Source organism: Taeniopygia guttata, chromosome 10 (genome assembly GCF_048771995.1).
Source record: "Taeniopygia guttata chromosome 10, bTaeGut7.mat, whole genome shotgun sequence".
In the NCBI taxonomy this organism is placed as follows: Eukaryota; Metazoa; Chordata; class Aves; order Passeriformes; family Estrildidae; genus Taeniopygia; species Taeniopygia guttata.
This window is the reverse complement of record NC_133035.1, coordinates 17,087,383-17,113,541: the sequence shown is the minus strand read 5'-3', so window position 1 is coordinate 17,113,541 and position 26,159 is coordinate 17,087,383. Positions and strand designations below refer to the sequence as shown.

General features: G+C 40.9%; 2 protein-coding genes and 1 long non-coding RNA gene across 5 annotated transcripts in view; 2 read left to right on the top strand and 1 right to left on the bottom strand.

Moving 5' to 3' along the window:
* The window catches only part of PGPEP1L (pyroglutamyl-peptidase I like), a 30,442-nt gene that overhangs the window by 3,846 nt on the left and 437 nt on the right, over positions 1 to 26,159 (bottom strand). Inside the window, exons 2-4 of one of the 2 annotated variants that reach the window (XR_012057560.1) lie at positions 13,100 to 13,538; positions 9,314 to 9,606; positions 6,653 to 6,705 (exon numbers count right to left, since the gene is read on the bottom strand). Coding sequence is in view for 1 of the 2 variants with exons in the window: in XM_032750305.3 (XP_032606196.3) it covers positions 399 to 515; positions 6,653 to 6,705; positions 9,314 to 9,356 (213 nt within the window). In the remaining variant the exon portion in view is untranslated. Of the gene's footprint in view, positions 1 to 398; positions 516 to 6,652; positions 6,706 to 9,313; positions 9,607 to 13,099; positions 13,539 to 26,159 lie in introns of those variants that run through there. The other variant, XM_032750305.3, reaches the window with a different exon arrangement.
* LOC116808801 (uncharacterized) lies at positions 480 to 9,705 on the top strand. 2 transcript variants are annotated; one of them, XR_012057561.1, is made up of 2 exons: positions 480 to 2,371; positions 9,241 to 9,705. It is a non-coding gene; the product is annotated as an uncharacterized lncRNA (long non-coding RNA). The 2 variants fall into 2 exon arrangements; XR_004368920.3 differs by lacking the exon at positions 480 to 2,371 and adding an exon at positions 8,397 to 9,000.
* The window catches only part of LOC100232173 (protein FAM169B), a 35,366-nt gene continuing 23,824 nt past the window's right edge, over positions 14,618 to 26,159 (top strand). Inside the window, exons 1-2 of the mRNA XM_030281625.4 lie at positions 14,618 to 14,761; positions 25,418 to 25,551. Coding sequence (XP_030137485.4) covers positions 14,728 to 14,761; positions 25,418 to 25,551 — 168 coding nt within the window. The 5' untranslated portion in view covers positions 14,618 to 14,727. The remainder of the gene's footprint in view (positions 14,762 to 25,417; positions 25,552 to 26,159) is intronic.

Here is a 26,159-nt window from a genome sequence, read left to right as displayed (position 1 = left end):
GTGATGCAAAAGTGCCAAGCATTATGTGAATTACTGGCTTCAAGGTGGGGAGCCTTGCTCATGTCTAAAGAAGACTTTGATAAGGTATTATAAATAAAAACCAAATTAGGCTGTAGTTTTTGTTGTGTCTAGTCAGGACTGCAGAACAGCAGTACTTGTTTTGCAGTTTATGGTAGATATTTTCTTTTCCTTTGTTCAGCATCAGTTATGCTGTTTAACTGGCACGGGGTTAAACCAGCATGCTGATTAGTGTGTGCTCCGAATTTCAGCATGGAACCTTGATCACAGTTTCAATAGTCACTTTCCAGAGTTGTCTGATGTTTTGCAATACTCTTTTGGAGAATTTTTCTTTGTATTCAGGGGAGGGGAAGAAATTGTTTAACTTCATCATTACCCACCAGTGGCTGAAGAGTTGTCCATATCTTGCAGACTTGCTCCTTTGCTTTTTGGTAAACCACTGGCAGCTGCATGATCCGGAGATTGATGTTTTCACCAAGACCTCTCTTGGACAGCTCCTGTGTTTACAAAAAAGCCATTGAGGACTTGAAGGAGTGTGGAGGGCGAGGACGCAGCAAAGGAGCATTGAATTTCTGACCGTGATAAAGAAACTGGGCTGATTCAACTGAGAAAACACCTGAAAGAGCTACACCTTAGCCCATGGTTTCTGAATGAGATTTGTTTTATTGTTGCTGCCTCTCTTCTAACTGTAAGAGGCTAAAGTGTGCTAAACAATTTCCTAATGTCACATCCGTCCATGTGGAGCCATTGTGGTCTTTTCCAAGGAGATGCTCAGTCTTCAGTGGGTGGGAGGGGTTATTGCCCTGGGGAGCCATGAGACAGTGTCTCTCAGAAAAGCTCCACCCTTGAAAGCATCTAAATAGGCTTTGCTGTAGGTAAGAGCTGGTAGAAAAACTGCACTGCCAAGAGACAAAAACAAGGAGAATTCACCTTAAGCATGACTTTTTCACTCCAGGGTCACAAGATCTGCTCGCTTGACCAGGTTCAGGTAAGCTGTGCTGAAGGTCACTGTCAACACGAGGAAGTCACATTTAGAATGAGTTTAATTTATTTTTTGGTCTAGAATGTTTCTCTAGTAAAAGGAAATGTCACTGAGATGTTACTTCTCTGTTAATTATGTACAGTTGAATCTCCACACAGGACCAAATTTCCCAAAGAAATAATTATGCCCAGAATTCAGGTGAATGGAACAAAGGCACCCTTCAAAGCAGCAGGTTGGCCAGGTGGTTGGAAGATGGTCTGGAGAATAAATGTCACATGGAAGTGACTTGAAAGGATTTTGTCAGTGGAACAGGGCTAACAAACCAGGCCTAGGCCTCAGCAGAAGGTAAGCAGCTGCAGTGGCAGGATGCAGAAGGAATTCATCTGAGGTGGGAAGCTTTGTCCCAGAAAATAGAATGGTGGTTGAAAATCCCTGTTCCACTACCAAAGGAGGGCACAGGTTAAGTTTTTAAGGGGTCACAGGCAAAAGTGTAGGTGTCTGATTAGCCCAGGAGACCTGTAACTGTATTCAGTGACATTGTCTTCTCAGGTTTTTGTTTCTCACTCAGGATACCCATGCGGAGAGGCCCACAGTTCTGGGAAATTTGCCCTTCAACACTCGCTTCCTCTATAAACTGTTCCAATTTTCTTGTCAGCGGAAGCATTGATTAGCTGTGCTCAATAAACTATTTGACACAAGCAAGGAAACAATGCCTGCAGGGAAGTAAACACATTTGGAGAACAGTGCCAGCCTTTTTTCCTGTGGGCGCTGACAGTCTTTGAGAGCCCATTGCATCATCTCGCTGAAGAATGCTGTACTGTGCCTGAGCCTCCACAAAAGAAAACCCCAGCTGGTTCACAATTAGCATTTTCTTTTCCAAAGCATTTAAATTTTTACATTTAATGAGAGTCTTTCTCTTAAACTATAAGGCTTAGAGGACTTGGCTATCGCAAACTTTGGTGCAGAACATGGAGACCCAAAACCAGCCGTAATGCTGTTCTCCTCTCGTGCTCTCTGGGTTGAGGCATTCTGTTGTCACCAGCTGTCACGGCAGAAACACACAGAAATACTTTTGTGCAGGACCAAACTGAAGCTGGCCAATAGCAAATGGCTGAGGATTTGTGTCAAAGGAAGATGGTTCTCTATGTCCTAAGCAATTTCAGCATGTTGTCAATAATGTGTATTACTGTGTTGTCTAACAATCCCAGCCATGGGCTTACACCCCATTAGACCAGATGTGTAAACATGGAGCAAAATAAAAAAAGGCTGTTCCTTGTCTCAGACTTAACCAGAACCAATTTTGCATTTAAGGTGGGAGACTGAAGATGGTTAGAGGAGGGTGACTGCACCTGGAAACCAGAGCGCACACTGGTGAGTGAATTCAGTAAACAGGTGCCTGTTTTTTGTAGTTGAAACAGGAAAGGAAATTTCAAAGGAGGAGAAAAATTTTGGAGGACTGTTTTGTGGGAAAAGTGATTCAAAAGAAAACATGAAAATTCTTTCTTTGGGAAGTTCTAGAAAGGAGAAGAAATCCAGCATTATCACTGCTGACCTTGAGCTGTTGTGAGTTGTGGTCATAGTTCAGGTCCACTGGTGTTCTGGTCCAAAGAGAAGTGATTTGCACAGCACTGTGCTCAGGTTGGAAACTGTGTGTTGGAAATAGCTTGAACTTCTAGAAAACGCTGGAAAACATTACTGATTTTGCCTGAGTTTTCACTGTTTGGGTTGCTGGGAAGGTGGTTGCATGTGTTAATTTTGTGAACTGCTTATGCTGGTGCAGAAAGGAAACCAGAAGGTTTCAATTGGCCCAGCCAGACTGCAAGTGCATTGCAAACAAAGTGTTTTGTGTGGCTGGTTAGAGGGGTTTTGTTTATGTGTTTAGTTTGGGGTTTTGGTTGTTTTAAGTTGCTGGGGTTTTTTTTTTTTTTTTCTAATCCTGTAGATAACCTTAAAATTTCAGGGATGTGAGAAAGTTCCAACACAGAAATTAAGGCACTAAATAGCAATGTCTTAGTTTCATAGATGATGAAACTAAAGCAGAGAGGGAGAGAGATTAAATGACAGATTTCCAAAGATCACATGGTCAGTGGCAGGATGAAAAATGTGCTGGGAGATCTGATACTCAACTCCTGATAGCAGACATAGTTCCCAGAAGCAGTTGGAAATGTGACCTGTTCTTTGCACTAACAGTTTAATTACTATGAATGTTGTCACTCAACTTACATTTGTGCCCTATTAACTGGGGACTCTGACCTTGATGGTGGAGTGCCCTGATAGGTCATTTTGCTGCCAAGCTGCAGACAGGACTTTCTGGAGGAGACACAGCAACAGGGTTGGACCAAGGGTTATTAGGTGGGACCATTAATGTGTAGCATGGAATAAATAAATCAGGGGATCTGGGATTCTGAAGGTCCCATGTGGTGCTGCAGCACTAAGACATTGTGGTAACTCTTTGATTTGTCAAAAAATGCAGAGTAAATACCTGGTGGTGTTTTACTTTAGTGAGAATGTCCTGCACTTCCAGAGTTAAAAGTGTTGCTGGCAGAGCTTTCGTGCATATTTTAGGAGGGTATTTCAGGTGAATGAAGTTATGAGAACCATGAAAAACTCAGTGAGACAGGTTTCTAAAAGATAAGCTGTCTTTCTAGTGCTAGACAACCATGCTGGGCCAGGTGATGGTGCTGTAAGAGTGCTGAAGCTTTTCTCCATGTCCTTGAATTGACAGGTTTGTCTGTGCTTTTGGGTCCATTTGATCCCTTTTTCCCTGAACACTCGAGGGGTACCTGCTGAGGAACAAAAACTCCATGGATGAAGAATGCAATGCTGATGAATGCCATGTGTGGGAGTCTCTGTCATGAGAACTTAGATCCATGCAAAAACAATGGGGTATTCCTCAAGTTTTTGGAAAATTACATCTTCATATTCTTAAAGAGGAAATTCAGGATAAATACCCTTTTTAAACCAGTAGATATAGAGATTTGTAGAGTTTTACTCACATTTATCATTGGATTCCTGAGAACTTCAAGGGAAATCGGCTTATTCACCAAAAAGGCAGTAGTAGTACATAGTTAATTTGTAGGAGAAATAATATTTTTCTGCGTGCCCAATGAGGACATAGAGGGGATGTTGCTATTGGAATGGGCTGTGCTCATTGGATCAATCTCTGATCCTCTCTACAGCAAGAAAAGAGGTTCAGGGGCACAGCTGATCCCATCAGCAGCATCTTGTGGAGGAGCTTAAGGAAGCAGTTGTGAGTTTAGAGCAAGTATTGCTCACAGAAGGGCAGCCATGGTTCTTTGGCCAAGGATCCATTTCAAGAGCATGGAGAGTGAGGCTGTGCTTTGGAATTAGGACACTGTAACTGTTAAATGTATTTTTACAGGATTTCAGATGCTTTTGGTATGAGGACCCTTCTGGGATGTGAACTTCTAAGACTGTGTGTATCAGCATTACATCATCACTGAGGGGCTATCCAGGCTTTTGATAAGCACCTACTTAGTTTTGGGGTGATAATTAGGATAGTTCTGGGTAATGCTACAAAGGCATTAAGCCTGACCAGTGATATTTAGTATGTCTGTTCTGGCTGCTCAGCGTGTTCCTGAGGCTGAATGTGAGTGCACACTTGCATGGTTCACAGCAAAGAGACTTGGCAGGAGGCTTTTATGTCACTCCAGTGATCTATGCAGGTACCCCAAGCCAAGCCAGGATTACTTCCAGCTGTAAATACTAAATTTTGCTATCTTTAATACATGTGCATAAGCTTCCTGAAGATCACAGGGTTACTCCTATGAATGAGGCCAATGGAACAATACTGTGAGATTGCTATTTAGTGTGGAGAAGCCTATCAAAATTCAAAGTACTTCCAGATTTGGAGCAAATTTCTCTGAATTAATCACCTTTGCCAGGGAGCAGGAAACCAAAGCATCATCTCCAGTCTGAATACAAATTAATTTCACATAGAGGGTGCCACATCAGAGGGAAATGGATTTGTTCTCCTCCATACACAAGGACTGACATCTGTTTTGCTGTGGAATGCTGAGGCCCTTGTTACTTAACTCCCAGGCATAGCCAGCTCATGGCATTGTTACAGAAAACTCATCCCATCGGTGTGTTCTTGCTCGAGGCTGTTTTGCTTGCAGATAAAGAACATGCTCTATTTTCAGCCAGAAGAGGATGATCTTGCACCCAAAATTAGAACCAATAGGAATCAGGAAACAATGAGCAAGAACACTGTCAACTGACAAATATTTGTGGTTTAGGGTACATGTTGAGTTGGAGTTAAGATAATTTATGGGTCTCCTGTCATGACTGGGGTGTGGAAAGGTATCACAGAAATATTTTTGTTTCTTTTTAGCCTACAGGGATAACATCCCTCATGACTTGGAAGGGGCAATAGATTTATTCTACCAAACACCAAGCTGCACTCAGCAATCTTCACTCAGCAAAGCTAGAATAGAAAAGATGTGTGTTTTGGTGGAATTGCTATTGCTTTGGTCTTTGGGAAAACATACTGGCTCCTTGTTTTTCAATCATCTTAACTTGAGTGCACTTCACTTTCAAAACAGATATTCAGTAGCTGTCACCAAAATTTGAGCTATGATTATAGTCCTGTAGAGCCATCACCTTTCTGTCATTACTAATGCTTTCCTATAGCTGACTTTCTCATTTCAGTGTCCAAAAGCATTAAAAAATGTATGGACTTGTTTCAGTCTTCATAATAGAACACAGTCCCCTTGGTTTGTTTTACATGTCCTACTTTCCATTTTACCAGTATTATCCATCATTTCTTGTATATTTTGGACCAATGCTCCAATTTAATTTTACTACTTTGACTGTTCCCCCACTTGTTTCAGACTTCATTGTGTACCCTTCTTTCTACCTTGGGATTGCTAAAAACTTATGTGGAAGATCCTCTCACAATAACTCTGTTCATTGGTACCTTATGAGAATAACTGAACGCCAGGAAAGGCTCTTGTCTGTGACAGGGAGAATGGATCAATTGATGCTGAAAGCCAGGTATCCAATCATGCCTTTGTATTCTCCAGCTAAATTTGTTCTACTACACAGATTCAGGAAACAAGCAGGAAGTTTCAAGACTGCATATGAGACTTGTTACTGCCAGTCAAGGTGTATGGAGGAAAAAACTCCTCTGAATGACCTTGTTTTCAATTTAACTGTAGACTTCACTGTCATTTGAAAGTGGAAGCCAAAGCTGAAATGTGAACTCACACTTAGAGCTGGCACAGTTTAAGTTCTGTGTTCCTGAAGCAGGCAGTGAGATCTCAATAGGCTACACTTGTATGAGAAGGAAATCACCTCACACAGACGGGATAAAATGATGGTTCACTGAAGGCAGACATAACCTGTGGCACATGCCACATTTTAGAGAAGGCACCATGAGTAAAAATAAATTTTTAAAATAAAGAATAATATTTTAAAGTGCTTAAATAGCACCAAAAATAAAGCAAGTAAAATAATATTTCACTTCATTATCCTCTTTGTTCTATGTTGGGTGTCTGCTCCATGAGGCACAATTCTGTTTAATGAGTCATGAAAAGGGAATGGAAAGCCTAAAACCAGTTTGTGTTGGGATGTCTAAGAAATAAAACACCTCCCTTTTTTTTTTTTTTTTTATTTTTTTTTTATGCCTACCTTCACTGCTTCCCAGCTGGAATTAACCAGGTATTGTCTGAAGGGACCAAAACCTGGAAAGAAAGAAAGGTGGTTTTAACCTGTGCTTACTCTACAATTGCAGATTAGGTGCTGATGTGTGCACACACATATTTGATCTTTATCTTTCTATTTTTGGTTATAGAGGTTGAGTTTTTTAGATAGGATTTAGCTTTTATAACACTTAAGGGAATAGTATTTTCAATTTGTATATTCACTGATAAAAGAACTAATCCTGCAATCTTCATTCATGTCAAGGCTTTCTTATGAGAGAGCCTTAACTGGAGCTGGTTAAATGTACCTCCAGTAGGACAGATCATGTAAGTGCTGATTCTGGGGAAGGGTCAGCATCCATAGAAATACCAGTGCTAAAAGTTATGGTACTAAATACTCCCGGGTCACAGTCAATGTATCGTTCTTATTGTTAAAGCTCATGAAGATGAAGATATGCGTATTTAATGGAAATGTTTGAACGAGTCAAATTTATTTAATCTGTGATTTATTTTAATTGCAAGTAATGAAAACTTACAGTTTTCTGTTTGGGGAAATGTGCTTCTTTTGTGATGCTGGGAAAAATGTCTTCACTTTTCCCCCCAGGAAAAGAGAGGAGAAAAGGGAAAGAACACTTTGACTCCGAAGTATTACATTCAATTTTATGCATTCTTTTTTTGGTGAAATGATTTTTTTTTTAATAAAAAGGGGAAAGACTTAATTTTAAGCAGATGGGCATTTTGTCATTAAAAAGTTTGATGGAAAACTCCCACTATCTTTATTAATCTCAATTAATGTTCTCAATCTAGAGTGTTGCCAAGTCCTAGATACTGGGTGTCAGGAAAATGAGTTTGTGAAATGGTTTTAATGCCATAATTCTTAAATATTTAAAATCCTTAAATGGACAAGTAAATACTTGACAGCACATGATTGCCATTTTGCACAGTGAAAGCTACTTGTATGTGGAGACAATTAAGTCTAAATGCAAGCTTGTGACAGCTTAATTAGTGCTAGACTGTAAGTGTTTCTTAATTTGTTAGTATTTATTTCATAATGGCTCCATCTTTTCTTTTTAATGTCATGAAAAGCTTATATTTTTGACAATATTTTCTCCAGGTTTGAGTTTCTCCTATAGGGAGGGAACAAAGAAAATGGTGCTCATTGCATATTTCCAGGAAACACAAAACCTCATTAATCCGACTCTGCTTTGAGAACAAAATTCGGGTGGTACCTGCTCCATTTTGGAGCTGTAGTTGTATAAGTTTCTGTGCCTGTGTGTGCAGAAATTCAGAATTATAATAAAGCTATTAGGTAGCTCACAATGAAACACTTGTGTCAGTGGTGGCCCTAAGAAACTACTGCTTAGGATAAAATTGCTATGAAAAATAACTAAGTGTACGAGTGTTTTACTGCAATACCTACAGCAAGGTGGAGAGGTAACTGGCTGAATGTTGCTGGGCTCCATGAAATAAACTGGGCTCCCTGCCAGCAGGTTTGTATTCTGAGCAGGTCAAAATGTGACCAAGACATGCTGTGATAATCTCTGTAGTAGATTAAAGATGCACGTGTGTCATAACTAGTCTAAAGCTTTTTGACCAAGGAGATTTCTGGACATAAATGGTGATCTAAAGGGAGGAAAAAACAAACAGGGCACTAAGAAGTGCTCCCAACAAGGATATGTGCCATAAATATCATAGGAGAGAACCAGACTGTCAGCTTTTTAGGAGGTTAGCAAATACCTCCTGCCCTCTCCTGCACTCCTATCCAGCTCATCTGCAGTTACAGCTGGAGCAAGCCAGACTAGTTCTGCCCATCTTGCAGCTATTAAAAAAAAAAAAAAAAAAAAGTGTTTAATTGAAAACAGCAAGATGCAAATCTCTTTGATGTAGCTTCACCCTCGTCCCTGTATCCTCAGATGACCTGCAGTGGAAAATTATCCAGCAACTCACATGTCAAGATATGTGTAATGATTGCCCTTAGATGAGCCAGTGGCAACAAGAGGAACAGCGAGCAGCAGCATTCCTTAGGAGCTTTAACCTTTTAAAGCTCAGCACTCTCTGAGCTGCTGGTTCTGCCTCTGTGATGCTGCACTAGTTGGAGCCAACAAGAGAAACTCCAAATTTGGTCCCCTTGTGCTGCATGTTCAGGCATGTTCCTTTGGTATATTTAAATGGAATGGTTTAGTTTAGCAGTGATGAGGCAGCATCTCCTGTTTAAAACTCCCTTACCTTGCCATGAAACTGAGCCCCTGAAAGTTGCCATGTGCTGCTCTAATTCTGGACACTGACTGTATGACATTGTGATGCAACCTGGTTTTCTTGCTTCAGAGCTTCTTTTGGGTAAGCTTTATCTAATAGTAGCCTGCACTGCCTTGAGCTATGTGGTTTGGATCAGAGAGAATGTCAACAAAGATTAAAACATGGAGAGAATGAACAACAAACCAAACTGGATGGCAGTCAGGAGGGCAGACTGCAGTCTGTTTCCTCTGACATGCATCTGATATTTCTTAGGAAGGCACAGCAAGTTCTTTTCCATTTGGAAATGTTAGTATGACCATTTGCTACTCTTTTTCCCCCTAGGAAACTGTTTATGACAAAGATCAAGCATGCGTGCATACCATCTCTGGCTCAAAGAATGAAATACAAATCTTACCAGTCACCACCACAGTGTTGGAATTTGAATCCATGATATCCATGCTCCAGAAGGTGGAATCTTCTTGTCTTTCAGTTCCAAACAGTATTATAATTCAGGTATCTGTGGCAAACTTCATTTGGGGCACCTTTTTTCTTCCAACTGTGATGAGTCTGGCTTCACATGACAGGGATGATTTGTGACTCATGTAACTTTTAAAGCAGAAATGATTATGTCTCTATTAAAGATAGAAGTCTGACTGACTGGCTGACTGGGACTGCCCCAAACTCTTTCCATTCCTAGGCATGGAGTATCTAGGAAGAAGAGGAAAAGCTTAAAGAAATTTCTTGCAAAATATCCAGCAATATTTTTCATCATTTGTTTATGTGCAAGTAAACAGAAAATTAATTGAATCAGTTTGATTATATCTCTGTGGCTATTCTGTTTTTAGCAGTTGTAACTCAGTTTAATGATGAGGAATGACAACTACAAAAACTTATCTGTCCATTTCCACTCTTCTTGGACTTTTTCTTACCAGCTTAAGCTCAGGGGTAACTTTGCTGTTCCTCTTCACAGCACTTATCTGATTTACTACTCTTGATCTTTATCTCAGGCTTGTTATGAAAGAGTCCAAGCAGTGTACACTTTTCAAACCAAACACCAACAGGAAAATGTGTGTATTTGCTAACCCAAAACATTTACTTGGTAATACCCTTTAGCAGGCAACATGTTAGAAAATCTCACTCCAACTTGCAAGGTCAGAGGAACTCTAGAAGCTGGGTTATAGCCTGCTGAAACTGGTGAGTTTAATAGCTGGTCTGTCTTCATTAAAGTGGAGCCTGAGAGCCAATGGGGAGGGCCTGAAATCAAAACATATGCACATTGTCACTGCCCAAAACAAAAGCATATGCAAGTTCTCTTGGGAATTATAACTATGTGGGCAGAGGGTTTCACTGGGTCTTGTTTTGAGTAGGAAGTGTGTGTGTGTGTGTGTGTGTGTGAGAGAGAGAGAGAGAGAGAGAGAGGGAGGGGAGAAATAAGCTAAGAATAGAAAGCCACTATATTATCTCAAGAGAATTGCTAATTGTGAGACCTTAGGGAAAAAAAAAAAAAAAAAAAAAAAAAAAAAAAGAAAAATCTCTGAAGAAATCCCTTGGGTTGGGTGGTGGCTGAATGAGGTTTGGAGCGATGACCTGTGTCTCTCATTTAAATTGTCCCGTGCTGAGACACAAAAAGATGTGTGGGCTCTCTTTATTTAAAAGACCACCATCCATTTATTTAAAAGAACACTATCCACTTATTCCATCATCCATTTCTTCCCCTAACACAACTTGCAGAATTAACTTTTGCTGGCTACTGGGGCTGAAGGAGCTTCTAATAGAGGAAACAGCTTTAAATAAGGTAGAATCTGCCATTGGCAGCACTGAATTACTTTTAAAATCCTACAGTCCTTCATACTCTTATGTCAAAGATTTTTATCCATTAATTTCTATGCTTGACCAGTCATTAAAACACTTCCTATGATTCTGAACAGGGCAGTGACATACCAGTCTTCTCATAGTTTTGATTTATGCTGGGTTTTTTAGGAAAAAATCTAAGTACAGGGTGGTCTAATGAACAAAGAATTTGTAAGGAATAAGGCAAGATTTAAAGTCTTAATTAATTTCCAGAGTGAGAATTTCTATTTTCTTTGGGACATGAGAGCTGCTTTATACACATATATATGAAGGGTATTGCTTGAATGCTGTAAAATATTAGGTATTTCATGAGATATTCTTCCAGAGGGGAGATGTAAGTCTATTAGTTCCATGCACTCTGAAACAACTGATATGATCTTTTTGGAATGTAGTACTAATTATTAAAGTTTTTACAGCTGGCAAAAGGGAGTAGAAAAAAATACAGAGTAGCAAAGATTAATTCACTAAGTCTTTATGAAGAAGCTAGTAGAAATTTGTAGGGGGGGGAGAAGTATTGTCTTGAAAAGTTATTCCCTTTTCTTAAGGAGATGTTTGTTGAATTGGAAGTAAAAATTCTGAGACCTGATTCTGATTCAGTGTTGGTAAATGCTTGTGCAAGTGTGGGAGGAATGCTAGTGGTTGAAATAAACCAGAATTTGACAGAGACCACTGAAATTAATTTTTGCACTGATTTAATTGGTTGCTCATGTTCCCAAGCTTTGTGTGCATGGCAGTATACTTGGAATAATAATGCATTTATTGCAGCTGTGCCACACAGTTAAAAAATAATTGAAAGATTTGAATTGAGCCTTACTCAGAAATTATTCAGAAATGAAATTAAACCTTCTCTTTCCTAACATTTCTTCAGTTGAAGCAGAAGCCGTTCTTGAAGTTTTTGTTAAAATATGATTGTAGCTTTAATATTAGCACTCCCATGGGTATCTGTGCCCAAAACAATGGATTTGAGGGTCGCTGGATATTTGAGGTCTGTGCAAATTAATCTCCCCATCCATAATTAAGAACCCAAGCCCTTGCTACTTGAAGGCAAGTCACAGACACAGACACAGCTGACTCAGCTAAACACTAGTTATTTTTCTTCTTGCTACACACGGATGTGATTGGCACGGCACTCATCTTGAGGTACAGAAGAAATGGAGGCAACTCAGCTATGAAAATCCTGGTTATCACCTTGAATATTTTTCTGCACATTTGTCTGATACGTTCAAAAATTGTTTGAACTGCTGCTGAGTAACAGAAAAATAAATTTTCTCCAAATGCATTCTGACCACACTGCAGAGCTGGCAGCACACTGCTTGAGTAGCTTTTTAGTAGATGGCAAGAAGAACAGAATATGGCCCTTCATTTAGAAACTGCTCTTTAATTTTTATCTCTTTTATTACTACTTACATATATTTATTTTATTTCTTGTTATTGGCAGCCACTGACCAATGTTTTAAACTGTGAAGTGGACTGTAATATATTCCAACTTTTATCTCAGCTGTTCAACACTTAATTGAGAGGAGGGAGAAATCAAGCTGTTATGCTATTTAACGCTAAACTATAATGGGACTTTAAATAGAAATTTCAGAATTTAAAACTGCATATTTCTCTTCCATTCTAATAAAAATAAATGGTCCTCAGGAAAGACTGAAGCTGTTTTTTATGTAGATAGAAAGCGATGTCACAAAAAGAGAGGATACAAACATTTCAGTGTAAAGCTCACTGTTCCCTGTGGAATGAGGCCTCTTCTACAACAAAATCCATGGAAATGGTAAATTGAAAAATATAATGGTAGTTTCACTCAGGGTTTTTTTTTAGCAGAGACACCTTACAGTATCCCAGGTTGCTCCAAACCCCGTCCAACCTGGCCCTGAACACTTCCAAGAATGGGGCAGACACAGCTTCCCTGGGCAAGCTGTGCCAGGGTCTGGTTTTGGATAGGAATTGTCATGTGTTTTGTGCTGTTTGATTATTTATTTTCATTCTTCAGCAATTGAATCCATTGGTATATACCTATTTTTATGGGGAAAATTGCAACTGAATATGAGTTGAATATAGACAAGCTGCTGAGTGGCTGTTACAGTATCAGTTCTGGTCTTCTTGCAGTGTTATCAAAACTAATCGCTGTGTATGGACAGGTTTTTAATTTAATTTTTTGTTTATAATGGGGAAAAAGGAATTAGCAGGGCACATGCAATCCATGATCAACAGGTTGCTTTTTTCAGATGTCATTTACCAGCACAAAGAGACTCTGCAAGCAGGATACACACAATTTAATTAACTGTTTATCAGCTAATATGTAAAATAGGTGCAACTAACATATTGCTGAGCTGAACAGTAACATCCTTACCTCTGCTGATAAGAAAATGGATGAGTTTTAGCTGGCCAGGAAGTTTCTAATAGGCTGGAGAAAGTCTCTGATATTTATTGGTGTGGGCTGATCTTCACCATTAGAGTTATCATCATGTTTTCTGGTTGATAATTTTGTTTTTGGGGTTTTTTTTCCCTTCTTTTTTATCTTTTCTCTTGAATCTTTTACCAGCTATTGTCAGCCCACCAACAGCACTTGCATGGTTTCAGCTTCCTGTCTTTCCTGCTGTATCAAACGAGACCTTGGACCAGGTTTAGCCCAGGACCAGATCTCTGGGCTGTGGGTGACATGGGGAGAGCTGGAATGTACAAAGCTTTGAGAGATCATGAGCATGTGCTGAAATCCATTGATGGTCTCTAAGGTGCGGTGATGTGACATCCGCTCTTTGGAGCATCACTGTATGGGCTAAAACTTTGTCCTGTACAGGAAAAAAAAAAAAAAATCAAATTTATAGTGTGTTTTAAAGCATTTGAAAGGAGGAGCAATGCTAAGGGGTTTTTTGGTTGTTGTGCTGACAGGCAATGGAGTCCCTGTTGAGTCGGGTCTCCAGCCACAGCCGCATACCTGGAAGCTCGAAGTGCAAAGATGAGTTTATTTCTTTGCAAATGTACTGTTATTTCCATGTATCTTAGACATCTATGACTCTGATACTTGTATCTGTTATTTTAAATATAATTGAGTGACTCTACTATGGGGGTATTAAGGCTGCCCTGAATCCCACCCGTTAAAATTTTACTTTAAATTTTGACAACTGTGTATTGGTTTTAGCCCCTGTACCTCAGTTTTATGGTTTGTGGTAATGAACGGCAGGCAGCTGCCTAGCTTTTCCAAAAGCCTCTTTCAGATTAACAGTGGTCACTGCAGAATGCTATAAAAATGTTACTTTTGTACATACTTTCCCCTCGTAAACCTTCTGCCTCACGCCACGCCGCGTTAACACAAACTGGCGCTAGGTTTATGGTTTGTCGTTCTGTGCCTTTTAAAGGAATAACTTGAAATTTTTGACGGGAGTTTCGTTGAGTTCAGATGCGGCGTGGGCATCTGAACTCACGAAGGCAGCGCCTGGATAGCGGGAGCTGAGGGCATTCCCGGGAGCTGAGGGCATTCCTGGGGGCTGAGGGCATTCCCGGGGCCCGAGGGCATTCCCGGAGCCCGAGGGCATTCCCGGAGGCTGAGGGCATTCCCGGAGCCCGAGGGCATTGCCGGGGGCTGAGGGCATTGCCGGGGGCTGAGGGCATTCCCGGGGGCTGAGGGCATTGCCGAAGGCTGAGGGAATTCCCGGAGCCTGAGGGCATTCCCGGAGCCTGAGGGCATTCCCGGAGCCCGAGGGCATTCCCGGGGCCCGAGGGCATTCCAGGGGGCTGAGGGCATTCCAGGGGGCTGAGGGCATTCCAGGGGGCTGAGGGCATTCCCGGGGCCCGAGGGCATTCCCGGGGGCCCGAGGGCATTGCCGGGGGCTGAGGGCATTCCCGGAGCCCACAGCCAGTCTCGCCAGCCTCCCCTCGCCTCTCCGGGCAGGGCCCCCGCTGCTCGCCGCCTTCCGCCGCCCTCTGCCCCCTCAGCGCCATCCCGCCCTCAGGGCTGCCCGCGCCGCCCCGCAGGAAGTGATGGCGGCCGAGGGAGGAGGAAGAGCCGCCGCGGGTAAGAGGGAGGCGGTGGCTCGGGGCGGCCGAGACGCCGCGAAACACTCGGGGCTTTCCAGGGAACCTCTGCCCGCCGCCGTGCCCCACCGTGAGGGGCCGGGTCCCTCACGGCCGCGCTCCAGGCAGCGCCTGGGGCAGCGGGCGGCCCGAGCCCTGTACAGGGTCGCCCAGAGCAGCGTTTCTTTCCCCATTTTCCTGCGTCCAGGTGACTTTTGCAGGTGTTCGCCTAGTCCAAGCCTGCCCAGAGAGGGTCCTGCCCGCTGTGGTTCGGCAGGTGATGCTGGGGAGAGGATGATCCCCGACCTCCTGTTTGCAGTGTGTGTTCGGGGTTTCAGCAAGACTTCGGTAGATCTCAAGTACTCAGCCATTAAGGAGCGCTGGGAACACTGCATAAAAATACCATTTTCAAAGGCACCATCGGCAGTTGTTTACCCAAACTTAGCAAAACCCAGGTTTAACAAAAGCAGCAGGGTTTAACAGGGACAAAGGAGCCGTAAACACATTGGTTCTTGACCACACAAATAGTTGGACTGTTTTGGTGTTTGTATACTGCAGAGTAGCGTGCAAAGTATAGTATACAAATATATTGCTCTATACATATACTATATAGTACCCTTCCTTTTAAAAGTACTCATTAAAGCTTTTCTTTGCTATTGATGAGGTGAGTAGAACAAGAAGCACGTGGACACAGAGGATGAACTTCCATGTAAAAAAGCCACTCTCCCCTGTCTCCTTTCAGCAGGAGTTGATTTGATGGTGTTTCTGGCAGTGGGTGAAGAGCTGCTCTGCCCAGCAGAACTCAGCCCTTCAGTACCTGGTGGAGTTACAGTGCTTTGAAAAGAACAGATATCGTGTCAGTTCCCAAATGTCCAAGGGACGTGATTTTAGCATAGGTGGATCTTTTGCACATGCACCACCATGGATTTCCAGAGGAGTCTGGCATGTGCAGTGTTCTGGGTTTGTGTTTGGCTAGGAGGACTTCCAACAATCTCTGTTCACGCACTTGTTTGGATAAGGGCCCGTTGCATCACCTCGGTTAGCTTTTGCACTGCTTTCCCTCCTGCTCTGTTTTTATACTCTTCTTTCTTAATTTGTCACGCTAGCAGGTAAATGGAGAAAAAGTGAATTTATCTTCTGAAACACATTTTAAGTTGCTGCCATTTATCTAAAGCACCTACTTCATCCCCTTCAGTAAAATAATGATGTTGTTCATTAGTTCCTCTAGCTGCTCATGGCTAAATGCACTGCAGTCAGATTGCTCTATTTTTCCCCTCCTATCAACCACTTATGGAAGTCAAACATTTGTAATAATGCTATTTTTTGGGGACAGTGAGGAAAGACTCTCAGTTCTACTGATTTTCTTGAATAAAATATCTCTAGATAAGTAGAACTTGGGTTTTCATGTCCAAGGAAGTGTTGTAGTGTTGGGCAGTTTGATTAATGTCTAGATTTTTCCCTTTTTCATCACCCTCAGGTTGAATTTTTAGAATAGTTGTTCTTCCATCCCCTTCCTCTTTTAGGACAGCTGATGTTTTTAGGTGTTGTCTGAGTTTTGGTGTAGTTATGTAATTGCATAAGTCTGCGTTTAAAATAATTATGGAGCAGTTGTCAATAAGCGAGTTGAGTATGCAGTACACTTTAAGAGCACATCGAGCCAGCCGTTAGCTCTTGTGCAAATATTGCTTTTCAGCTCATGTTGTGCTGTAATTGAGATGCTACAACTCGGTCTTGATGGCTGTTCCTGTAACTGTTTTTCACAGGGAAAGATTGTTTGCACTTCCAGGTTTCTAAGCTCCTTTACAGGTCCCAGGCAAACCTTGCTGTTAAGAAGCAGGCCAGCTGTTGACTAGAACTTGAGGTACGTGTTTTAAATTCAGCCTTCTTGCAAATTCATTTTGATTCTAGAACACCTTGAAAGTCAGGTTTGTATGTATTAACCACCTAACAGAAGCAGTCAGCAACCACGTATATGCAGCTCTGGAGCCTGAGAAATAGTGAATGAGAAACCTGTATATCTAGTTTGGCAATTGCATTAATGAAGCCTTAAATTTCCATCTGTCTCTCTAGGAAGATGGAAATCTCCCTGCCATCCATAAAATCCGTGCTAATCAGTTTATAAGAAGGAGGTCAGCAGCCTGGAAGGTGGAAACACAAAATTCAGGTAGTATATAGGCACTGTCAGGAATGTGGCCTCTGCATGTAAAAAAGCTTCTCACAGCTCTAAGGTGAGACTGATTAACAACCAGACTCCTACGGTTAAACTAAAATCTCGTGTGTGGAACAGGTAGAATTTTGCTCAGACTGTGTGTACATTAGAGGTAAGGGCTGCCATAACATTGCCACAGCTAATGCAAGTTGTTGAAACCTTGCTGTCTTTAACATCAATATGTACTTACATTCTAGAAAGAAAAGAAATCGGGAAACAAAATCCTAAATACTTCCCTCAAAGGAAAATTAACAGCCCAAACCCAGCAAGCAAACTAGAGTCCCTTTCTATAGCAGCATTTCAGTGAACACACTCCTTCCCTTGAGGGAAAGTTTGGGAAAACAAACAGCAGAGGAGAAAGTCTGGCTGGTTTCAATTTGCAAGTGGGAGGTGTGCAGGCATTATGGCTGCGAGTGTGTTATAGGAACCTACGTGATGAGGCTGGTATGTATTTGCCACATTGTGTAAAGGTTGCATACTGAGAGACTTCCAAATGCCTCGCCTGGCAATTCCTGGCCCTGGCATGTTGTCTTTGCAGAATGATTGGCAGACCCTCAGGTTGCGCATATCTCTGAAGGAAACTGCCCTGCTCAGTTACCCGGAGGTCTGTGGATGCTTGAAAACGTTGTGTTTGTAACCTTTGAAACTGCTGTCTGGTGGCTGGGCTTTATAGTATTACGGACAACAGATGGCAAATGGCTCTGCTGATGTAATTCTTGCTGGTGTTTCATTCCTATAAAGTTGCACAGTTTCAAAATCTCAGAAAGTGCCTCCATATTTTTCCTGCATAATGATTTCAGGCCAAACTAAATAGAAACATTTTCTATTATTCAGATTCCTATGGTGTCATGTGACATTGTGGTAACGATTGCCTTGCAGCAGTTTCAGATAAGTGCACGTTTGGTAGCAACTTTAAGGCCTGTGTCCTTTAAGTAATGCTTATTAGGATGTAACAGATGCTGTTTAGAAACATTATGCCTTTTAATAGGCTCTGCTTTTAGCCTACATGTTCCCATTCCAGGCAGACTGTGGATAAGGCAGGCTTGGAGGTATGCTGTCGTTTATGCAAAGCCTAAGTCAATTTTCTGCTCTGAAGTCAAGCCATGTGTTTTTCCTTGTTTCTTCCATTCTGGTCATAGCTGCCTTGCTGTGTTTTTCCCTCTAGTCATATCTTTGGCTGATTGTCAAGCAATTGCAATCAAAACCTTTTGCATTTTTAACCACCAGCAGTGGTTTCTTTTGTCCTTACAGAAGAGCCTGTGTAAACTGAATTTGAACACACTGAGCCTCACTATCAAGAGCACAGCAAGCACAGAGTTAGCCCTCTGTTGCCAGCCTGTCTTTCCTTCTCTGCTTTTTCCTCCTCCCCAAAGGAGAAAAAGGGAAAAGCAGAGCCATGCTGATTTTGGAGCACCTTCAAAGACATGTAGAATAGCTGACACAATGGCACAGAGAAACAAGAGCGATGTTTACATATTTCCTCCACTACTGGCAGCTGTTTATTAAAGCAAGTTCTGAGACAGCCTTGTGATAGCTGGTGCAGGTGATGTATTAATTTGCAGCCATGTAATAAATTTAGCAAAGGGGCTATTAGTGGGGGAAGGGATTTTGGGTTTTGTTTCTTTCCTTCCCCCCCCCCCCCCCCTCAAATTAATTGCTTTATTTTGAAATTATTCTGGCTGTGCAAATTGGTTCTTGCAAGTAATTTGGAGAAAGGCTGCTAGGCTTTCTTAGGCAGACTTATGCTCTCTGCTGGTGGGAGCAGTAGGCGTGTCACATGTAAAGAATTTGCAGCTGAAATTATGTGGTATTTGAAGCTGGTATCTCTGAAAATCTAGACAGTTGTCTCATATTTTCATTGCTACTTTGTTTGCTTGGGGAATATTATCCTTTCTGATAGCAAAGCAGGGCTTTCAGGTGCTCCTGGTGTGCCACATTCTTCTGTGGTTTGTATGAGGTGATGTTAAGGGCTGTGTGTGGCATGACTTGAGTTTTCTCACACTTCCTTTGGGTGATGGTAGTAATGGGGAAATGTATTTGATGTGGTACTTAAATCCTAGCCCTGGTGCCAGGTTGTAACCATGTGTGTTTCAGTAATAACTTTTAATTATTCAAACACAGCCATTTTCAGAAAGTGTCCTGTCAATCTGTCTGGCTTCTCCCCGTGGGATGAATTCATCTCCATGCTAGACCATTTGTCAATCTCAGTTGTCATTTCCTGCCATTTCACCGTTCTGTGTTCATCACAATGGGAGTCATTATTTTCCTCCTTTCCCTCAAGTTACAGGATGCTTTTGAAGCAATGCATCCTCCTTTCTACCTTCCATCTTTGTAGAGGACTGAAATGCCACTATCTGCATTGACACTTGTGCTTCATAAAAGATCTACTGCTGTCCAAAGAACCTTTCCTGCCATTTTCCTTTCAAATCAGCCTCTTTCCAGTTGTTCTGGAGAACTTGTGTATTTTATTTTGTTTAGGGGATAGGCAAATAATTGAGTTGACAAATTCTTGCCATTTGAGTGTTTGCTTCCATATGCAAGAAAAGACAAGTCTGACACCAGAGAAGCTGTGGCTGCCCCATCCCTGGAAGTCTCCAAGGCCAGTTTGGACCAGGCTTGGAACAACCTGGTATAGTGGAAGGTGTCCCTGCCCATGGCAGGGAATTGATGATCTTTAAGGTCCCTTCCCACCTGAATCATTCTATAATTCCAAAATCCATACCTCTGCCCTCAGTAGTCAAAGTTAGGCTTTTCCAGGAACACTTCTGCCCATTTCTTGATTGTGTGAAAAGCAGTATTTATTAAGAACTTGATGCTGATGTTCACAAGTTCAGAGGTATTAACAAGAATCACACTGAATCATTAGAATTTCCTTGGAAAACCTGATGTAAATGTGAACCTCAAAGCCTGAATTAATGACAGTCCTGAATCTCCCTTTTCTCCAGCATTTTCCCCTGAATTATTCTGTAAGCTGCCTCTTTCTTTTTTACATCTAAGCTCTGTGAAAAACAAAGTTAAATGTGCAGAAATATGAATTCTGATATGTCATAGCTATAGCTGGTAGCACTTCCATGGTTTAACAGTATGCTGCAGTTTTTATTTGTAAAGTCTGTTTCTGGGCTGTAATACCTCAGCTTTTTTAAATTACATTGAGTTAAAACTTTGTGTTAAACATGCCAGTCCAGATGTGCATTGTGTGTGTAATAGGACAGGGGTAGCCTGTTTACACAGATGTATTTTAGTTTATTTGTACTATGAGTAGGATGTGGCTTTATATTTTTAAGTGTAACAGTGCTAAAGAGCCATCTGAGAAAAAACAGATATAGTTGGAACCTATTTGCTGGAACTTTCATTGTGGGACTACTGCAGGTTTGAATGGAGGAAATATCCCTTCAGTATAACTCACCATTACGTGAGTCTCCTCAATATGCACTTGCTTTTCTAGCCTTCAAAACATTTTAATTAATGTGGTTTCAGCTAAATATTTTTATTTAAAAAGCTAAATAATTAAATCAATTATTTAATTTCCTTGTCTATTTTTTTTTCCATTCCAAAAATTGTGGATTACCTTAAGTTTTGGGAAATGAAAAACATGTGTTTTATAGACCTGGTAACAGAAGGTTCAGAAGGCCTTCAGAGCTCATGGCAGAGTGTGAAAATTGAAGGTGTTTTCCTTTTTCTCATCAATGTTCAGCTAAAAATATCTATATACCTAAAGCTTTTTTCTTCTATTTTCTGAAATCAGTAGTAAAAATGTGTTTGTGGGAATGGCATGGCTAGCGGGATGGCAGCCTGTGTTTGCAGTGCCTAAGATTTGGCTTGCCCTCCATTTGAATGGCAAAATTTGCAGTAATGACATATATAGCTAAGCTCATCTATTTAATCAAACAGGTTTCTTGACTGGGAGTGGGATTAGGATTATTTTTTCCCCTCTGATTTAAGGCATTAATTCCACAGTTGAAGATTGTTTACAGACAAACTTTTATTTACTTTGTCTCCTGAAGCCCTTCTGGCTGTTTGAGTTGTGACAGAATAGTAAGTGATGCATGAATGGAATTTTGGGATTGAAACATACAACCCTGAAACCTACATCCTGACTATTTCAAGAGTTCTTGTTGTATTAGAAATGGGGGAAAGCAGAGCAGTGGGAAAGACAGTGTTTTCATGGATGATGTGCAGCACGTGGTGCAGAGCTGCCTTGCTGTGCTGGACAGATACCAGAGCTCAGCGTTCGCCCGCTGGCTCAGCTGCCACCACATGCTGTTATGATACTGCACTTTCACTTCCACCAGAATTTGGGTTTTTGGCATGTATTTTGCTCAGTGAAATTCAGGATGTGAGAGTCAGGTTCTGTGTGCACTCCTGGGAGCGTGCCAAAGACCTCTTCCTTCCTCTGAAAGGTTAAACAAATATGGTTGTCTAACGATAACCACATGCCTGGAGCTGTTCAGGCTCATGGGAAGGGAAGGAGAAGAGTTGATGTGAAGCCCTGCTGTTCATCACAGAGCTCCTGCTCCCATGAGAGGGTGAGAGACAGCACTTCAGTCACGTGTGTATGGTTCAGAAGGGCAAGAAAAAGTAGTTATTCAATCCTGGACACTATCCTGGGTGTGCTTCTGTAGTATGGCAGTGGCAGTCCATGGAGAAGTGAGAACAATTTATGTTATGTGACTTCTTGGTCTTTTTACGTAGTGGTTTCAGAGGCACCTATAAGGAAAACCTCACACCCTTTTGAAGTGGTAGATAAGACATACACTTAACTGATAAGGAACAAGTCAGAAGATGCAGTGATTTGTTAAGGGCCACAAAAACACACCTGTGTTAAGAATAAATCTTAGGACTTCTTAGTTGCATGGTTTAATTACAACACTCCCTCCTAACTACTGACATGGTATACTGACATTTTGTTTTGGTGCATGTTTGTCTCATATTGCAGTGTGGTTTTTGAAATAAAAAGCAAAAAAAAGGAAAACACTTCTTAGACAAAACCCCTCAGAATATCATCAGAAATGCTTAAAACCTGCTGAAGTTGTTTTTTTCCCCCTTTTTTTTTTCCTTTTTTTCTTTCTTTGTTATTGTGAAATATATTGGCATGAAAATAAAGCCAATAAACAAAGCCAGTGCTGCTATTGCAAGCATTAGAAATGGCAAAGCTGAATTAAAAAATAATGAAACTTGCAAATTAGAAATGTTAAGTTTTTATCTCTCTTGTGCATACACCACTAGAAATCTGACTGAGGTATTTTCATATTTTTACATGTAATATTATGCACAAATCTGTGCAAATGTACAAAATCCAGATACAAGCCCAGTGGTGACTGATGGCTCTTCTGTATACATACAGCTCTTAATGGATGCATGTAGTATCCTTCTCTGTGTTTGTAGAACATGAAAAAGTAGTTGTAGGATAAATGATTAATTCACTTCAGACATAACACTTTTCATGCTTCATCTACAGTGAGGTTGATGTATTTTGCTTTACAGTCTGGCTGCATCCTAAATGCCCTTACTCTGAAATGGGCATTTCAACAAGTCTGACTTTCCTGGAAGGACCAGCAATAACTCAGTGCATCTTAATCGAGCCAGTGGTGTGTCTAGTCTGGAAAAAAAACTTGCATCACCAACTTTGTTGGCTTAAAGGAACAATATTAATTACCTACAAGTGAATGCAGGAATAGAAAATTAAGAATGAAAGCAAATACCCCCAGTTCTTGGAAGTGTCCAAGGCCAGGTTGGACAGGGCTTAGTGGAAGGTGTCTTTGCCCATGGCAGGGGGTTGGAATGAGATGATCTTTACAGTCACTTTCCACCCACACCATTCCTGGTTCTAGGAAATATCTCTTGTTTAGTAAATTGTGTATTGTCTTCATGGTCAAGATTAACTTTGCAAAGAAGCTTCAGAGTATATGATTAGATGGAAGGATGTCCTTTACCTCTGGACATTTCAACAGTCTGTAGCTTCACTTCTGGAATTTCACATATGACTTGTATGCACCATGTGTTTTCTGTTGTACTGAGAATAAATTCTTTTGCCTGTGGAAAAATATTTCCTGCTTACTTTAACTGGTATAATGAAATCTTGCTGAGTCTGTAGTGATGGTGGTCTGTCTCTAATTCATAAAAACTAATTCTACTTTAGGGTAGAATTTTGTCTCCCATTTTGTGATTGCATTTATGTACCTGATGCAGAACATGTGTGTGCTGATGAGATATATCTGGATTCCCACATATTGATCTTTTTGGGTCCTAAGTGAAGTAAAATTTGTCTGATTTTTATCTTTCAAGGAGGATATTTGTCCTCTTGATGAAACTCCCATGAAATTCAGTTCTCTTGTCTAGAGGGGACAAGGGATAGAATAGCAGTGGGAGCAGAAAAAGCTGAATTTAGGGGTCTAAATTGAAGCAAGGACCTTGGTTTATTCCTTTTTGTCAGAGTTGGACAATGTTTTAGGCTGAGGTTTTGGAGGGTAGAATCTCCTAAAGATGACTGAGTTGTATGGGCAGTGCATGCTGATATTTATAGCTGGTTTTAGCTGTAGCTTTTCACTTCAAAAAATCAAGTTCTTAGTGCAAATTGATGACAGATCACCAGAGTGAGAGGAGATGTACTTGCACATCCTCGCTTGAGAATGTGGCCCAGACTGCTCCATGGAAACAAAAGAGAGAAGCAGATGCGCTGCTAGTTTTTGCTTTAAAATCTCTACTGCACGCCTGAAATGGAAATGTGCTCGTTGGGTTTCTCATTTATTTGGCTCTAGATAATTTTTCCCTGTGGAATTGCAAAGCTTCCATGTCCTTTGCCCTGAAAGCAGGTGCCCTGCAGAAGACAAATGCATGCCTAATAACAGTAGTTATGGATACACTTTGAGGGTTTTTTCTTGTGCCTGTATACAATGGAAGGGTAAAAGGGACACATACAGCAGGGTAAATGTTATTTTGTCACTTTATACTGGGGAAAAGTGGGAAACACATTAGTTAACATAAAAAGAAATTCAGGTGACACTTTTGTTCCATATTGTTCCGAAAACAACTTCAGTCTCTCTCTCCATCAACAATTTTCTTCTTCACAAGAAATTTTTTATTCTGTTTGCATAGGAACACGTGCTCCTAACTCACTTCAGTCTTTCTTGTGCGATACACAGCCAGTGTATTGCACTGGAAACCTAAAAGCATCTTTTAAAAGGAAAAGATTACTTCTGTTCAAGGCTGTATTGATGGAAGGTTGGTCAGAAGTTTCCTCTAATGCCTCATTATTTAATCTGTGACCTTATTTTGTCCTCCAAGTGGTCCTTGTTACCTAGAGTACAAGCATATTATGCAGCAGAAAGTTAATTGCTCAGTTCAGTGAGGAGGAGACACGACTGTGCTGTTAAGTTGCATTGGCTGAACCATGGCAGGAGGGAGCCCTGTAAGCAGCACTTCATGAACAGTATTTATTAGCATGGCAAATATTTTTCTTTGTGCTAAACTCAAGTCTTACATGCTGCTCTTTTGTAAAGGATTAATTTACTAGTAAATTTGCTTTTGTGAATTACCAAAGTTTTGAATAATAATCTTTAATTTCTCTCCTGACATAAGTTCTTTGCTCAGTGATGTTTAAGTTCTGCCTGGGATTTTATAATGTGACTTGACTTGCCAGTGCTGCTATGCTCTTTTCTCTCCCATTTTGTCATATAACAAACATGCTATGAAACCCATCTACAGAGTAGCTTCTCTTCAGCATTCTGAGTACACAGCTCTGCTGCCAAGCATTGAGATGGAAGCTGGTTGCCTGCAAAGGGCAGGAAAATAATGTTTAAAGCATTTTAAGCATTTTAATTTTCTTATCCTTTTGCTGAAGAATCAGATACTGGTCACTGCTGGAGGGACCATGGGTGAATAGTCTGAGCTGGTACTACAAATCCCATGCTCCTACTTTTATGTGGAAATGTCTCATTTTCAATATGGTACCTATATGATTCATAGTTTGTTAATCTTAGTATAGACAGGTCTTGCACTGGTCCTTTCAAGACTCTTCCTTGTCTCAGCCATATACTTTACTACCAGTGCAGTTATTTCACATTTAACTTACTAAGGGAGGTGCCATGTGAGACCAAACCATAATTAAAAAAGGAGGATTCAGAACTAAGAGGCCAACTACAGCTCTGTGGTAGAAGATTTGGTCCTCATGTGGGCTTACAAGATTTGCAGGTGTAGCTTGTTGATTGGAAGCCCCTTAAATTGAAGCTATTTTATTCCTGTGATAGAACAGTGGCTGAAAACTATTTGGGTGTCTTGTCTTGTTCTTTTTCTTGGGCTGGTGATAGTGAGTCTGGTTTGTTATATCAGAAGGAGGTTATTACTTCTTCAGGAACACCAAGCAGCTGCTGGGGAAACAGAGTTTTTAAGACTTAGGTTTCTTATTTAATATAAAAAGTAAAAATAGCTTGTGTTTTATTTTAATCACAGGTCGACTTTACTTGGTTGATACAGTAGCAGGAGATCCAGAGGTTCTGCAAGCAGATGCTGAAACATACTATGAAAAACTCTTGAAGAAGTCACTGCCCAGTCCTGATGTTTTTTGCATCCCTGGAAGAGGAGAGGTAATAGGCTGATGTTTCTCATGCTGCTAGTTAGATTCTTGCAGATTAGTTTGTTGGTTGTGCTCATATATGCTAATAGGGGTAAACTGGTATGGCTAGATTGCCAAAAAAAATCAGTAAATCCTACATTATTTCAAATAATTTGCATGCTGTAAATGAGAGATAAGCTTAAACTCCGAGTGTTGAAGAGGGTTTGAAGTATTTTGGTGAACTTTGCATCTTGACCTGCCTCCTTACAGGACTAAATCAAAAACGTATTTTAGAGATTTATACCATGGTGCTGCTCTGTATTCTGCCTCTGCTGTGCAGTTTACACAGTCTATCTTTTGTTTCCATTCTTTCCAAAACTTTTATTGGCAATTTTGGATGTGAATTCTCCCAAAGGAATTCTGTTCCTAAGACACCTGGGTAGAATAGAGATGACTGAACAGGCTTATTAAACATTTTTACTGCAGTCAACCTATGAAACCTTTAATTCTGGCATTTGTAGATCATAAAAGGTGTGCTGAGGTACCTGTTATTATGCTATCAAAGCAGAAATTGGATTAGTTAAAATCAATGCTTGGGATACAGTAGCTTTTCTGCAATTTAGGAAAATAAGATGCAGT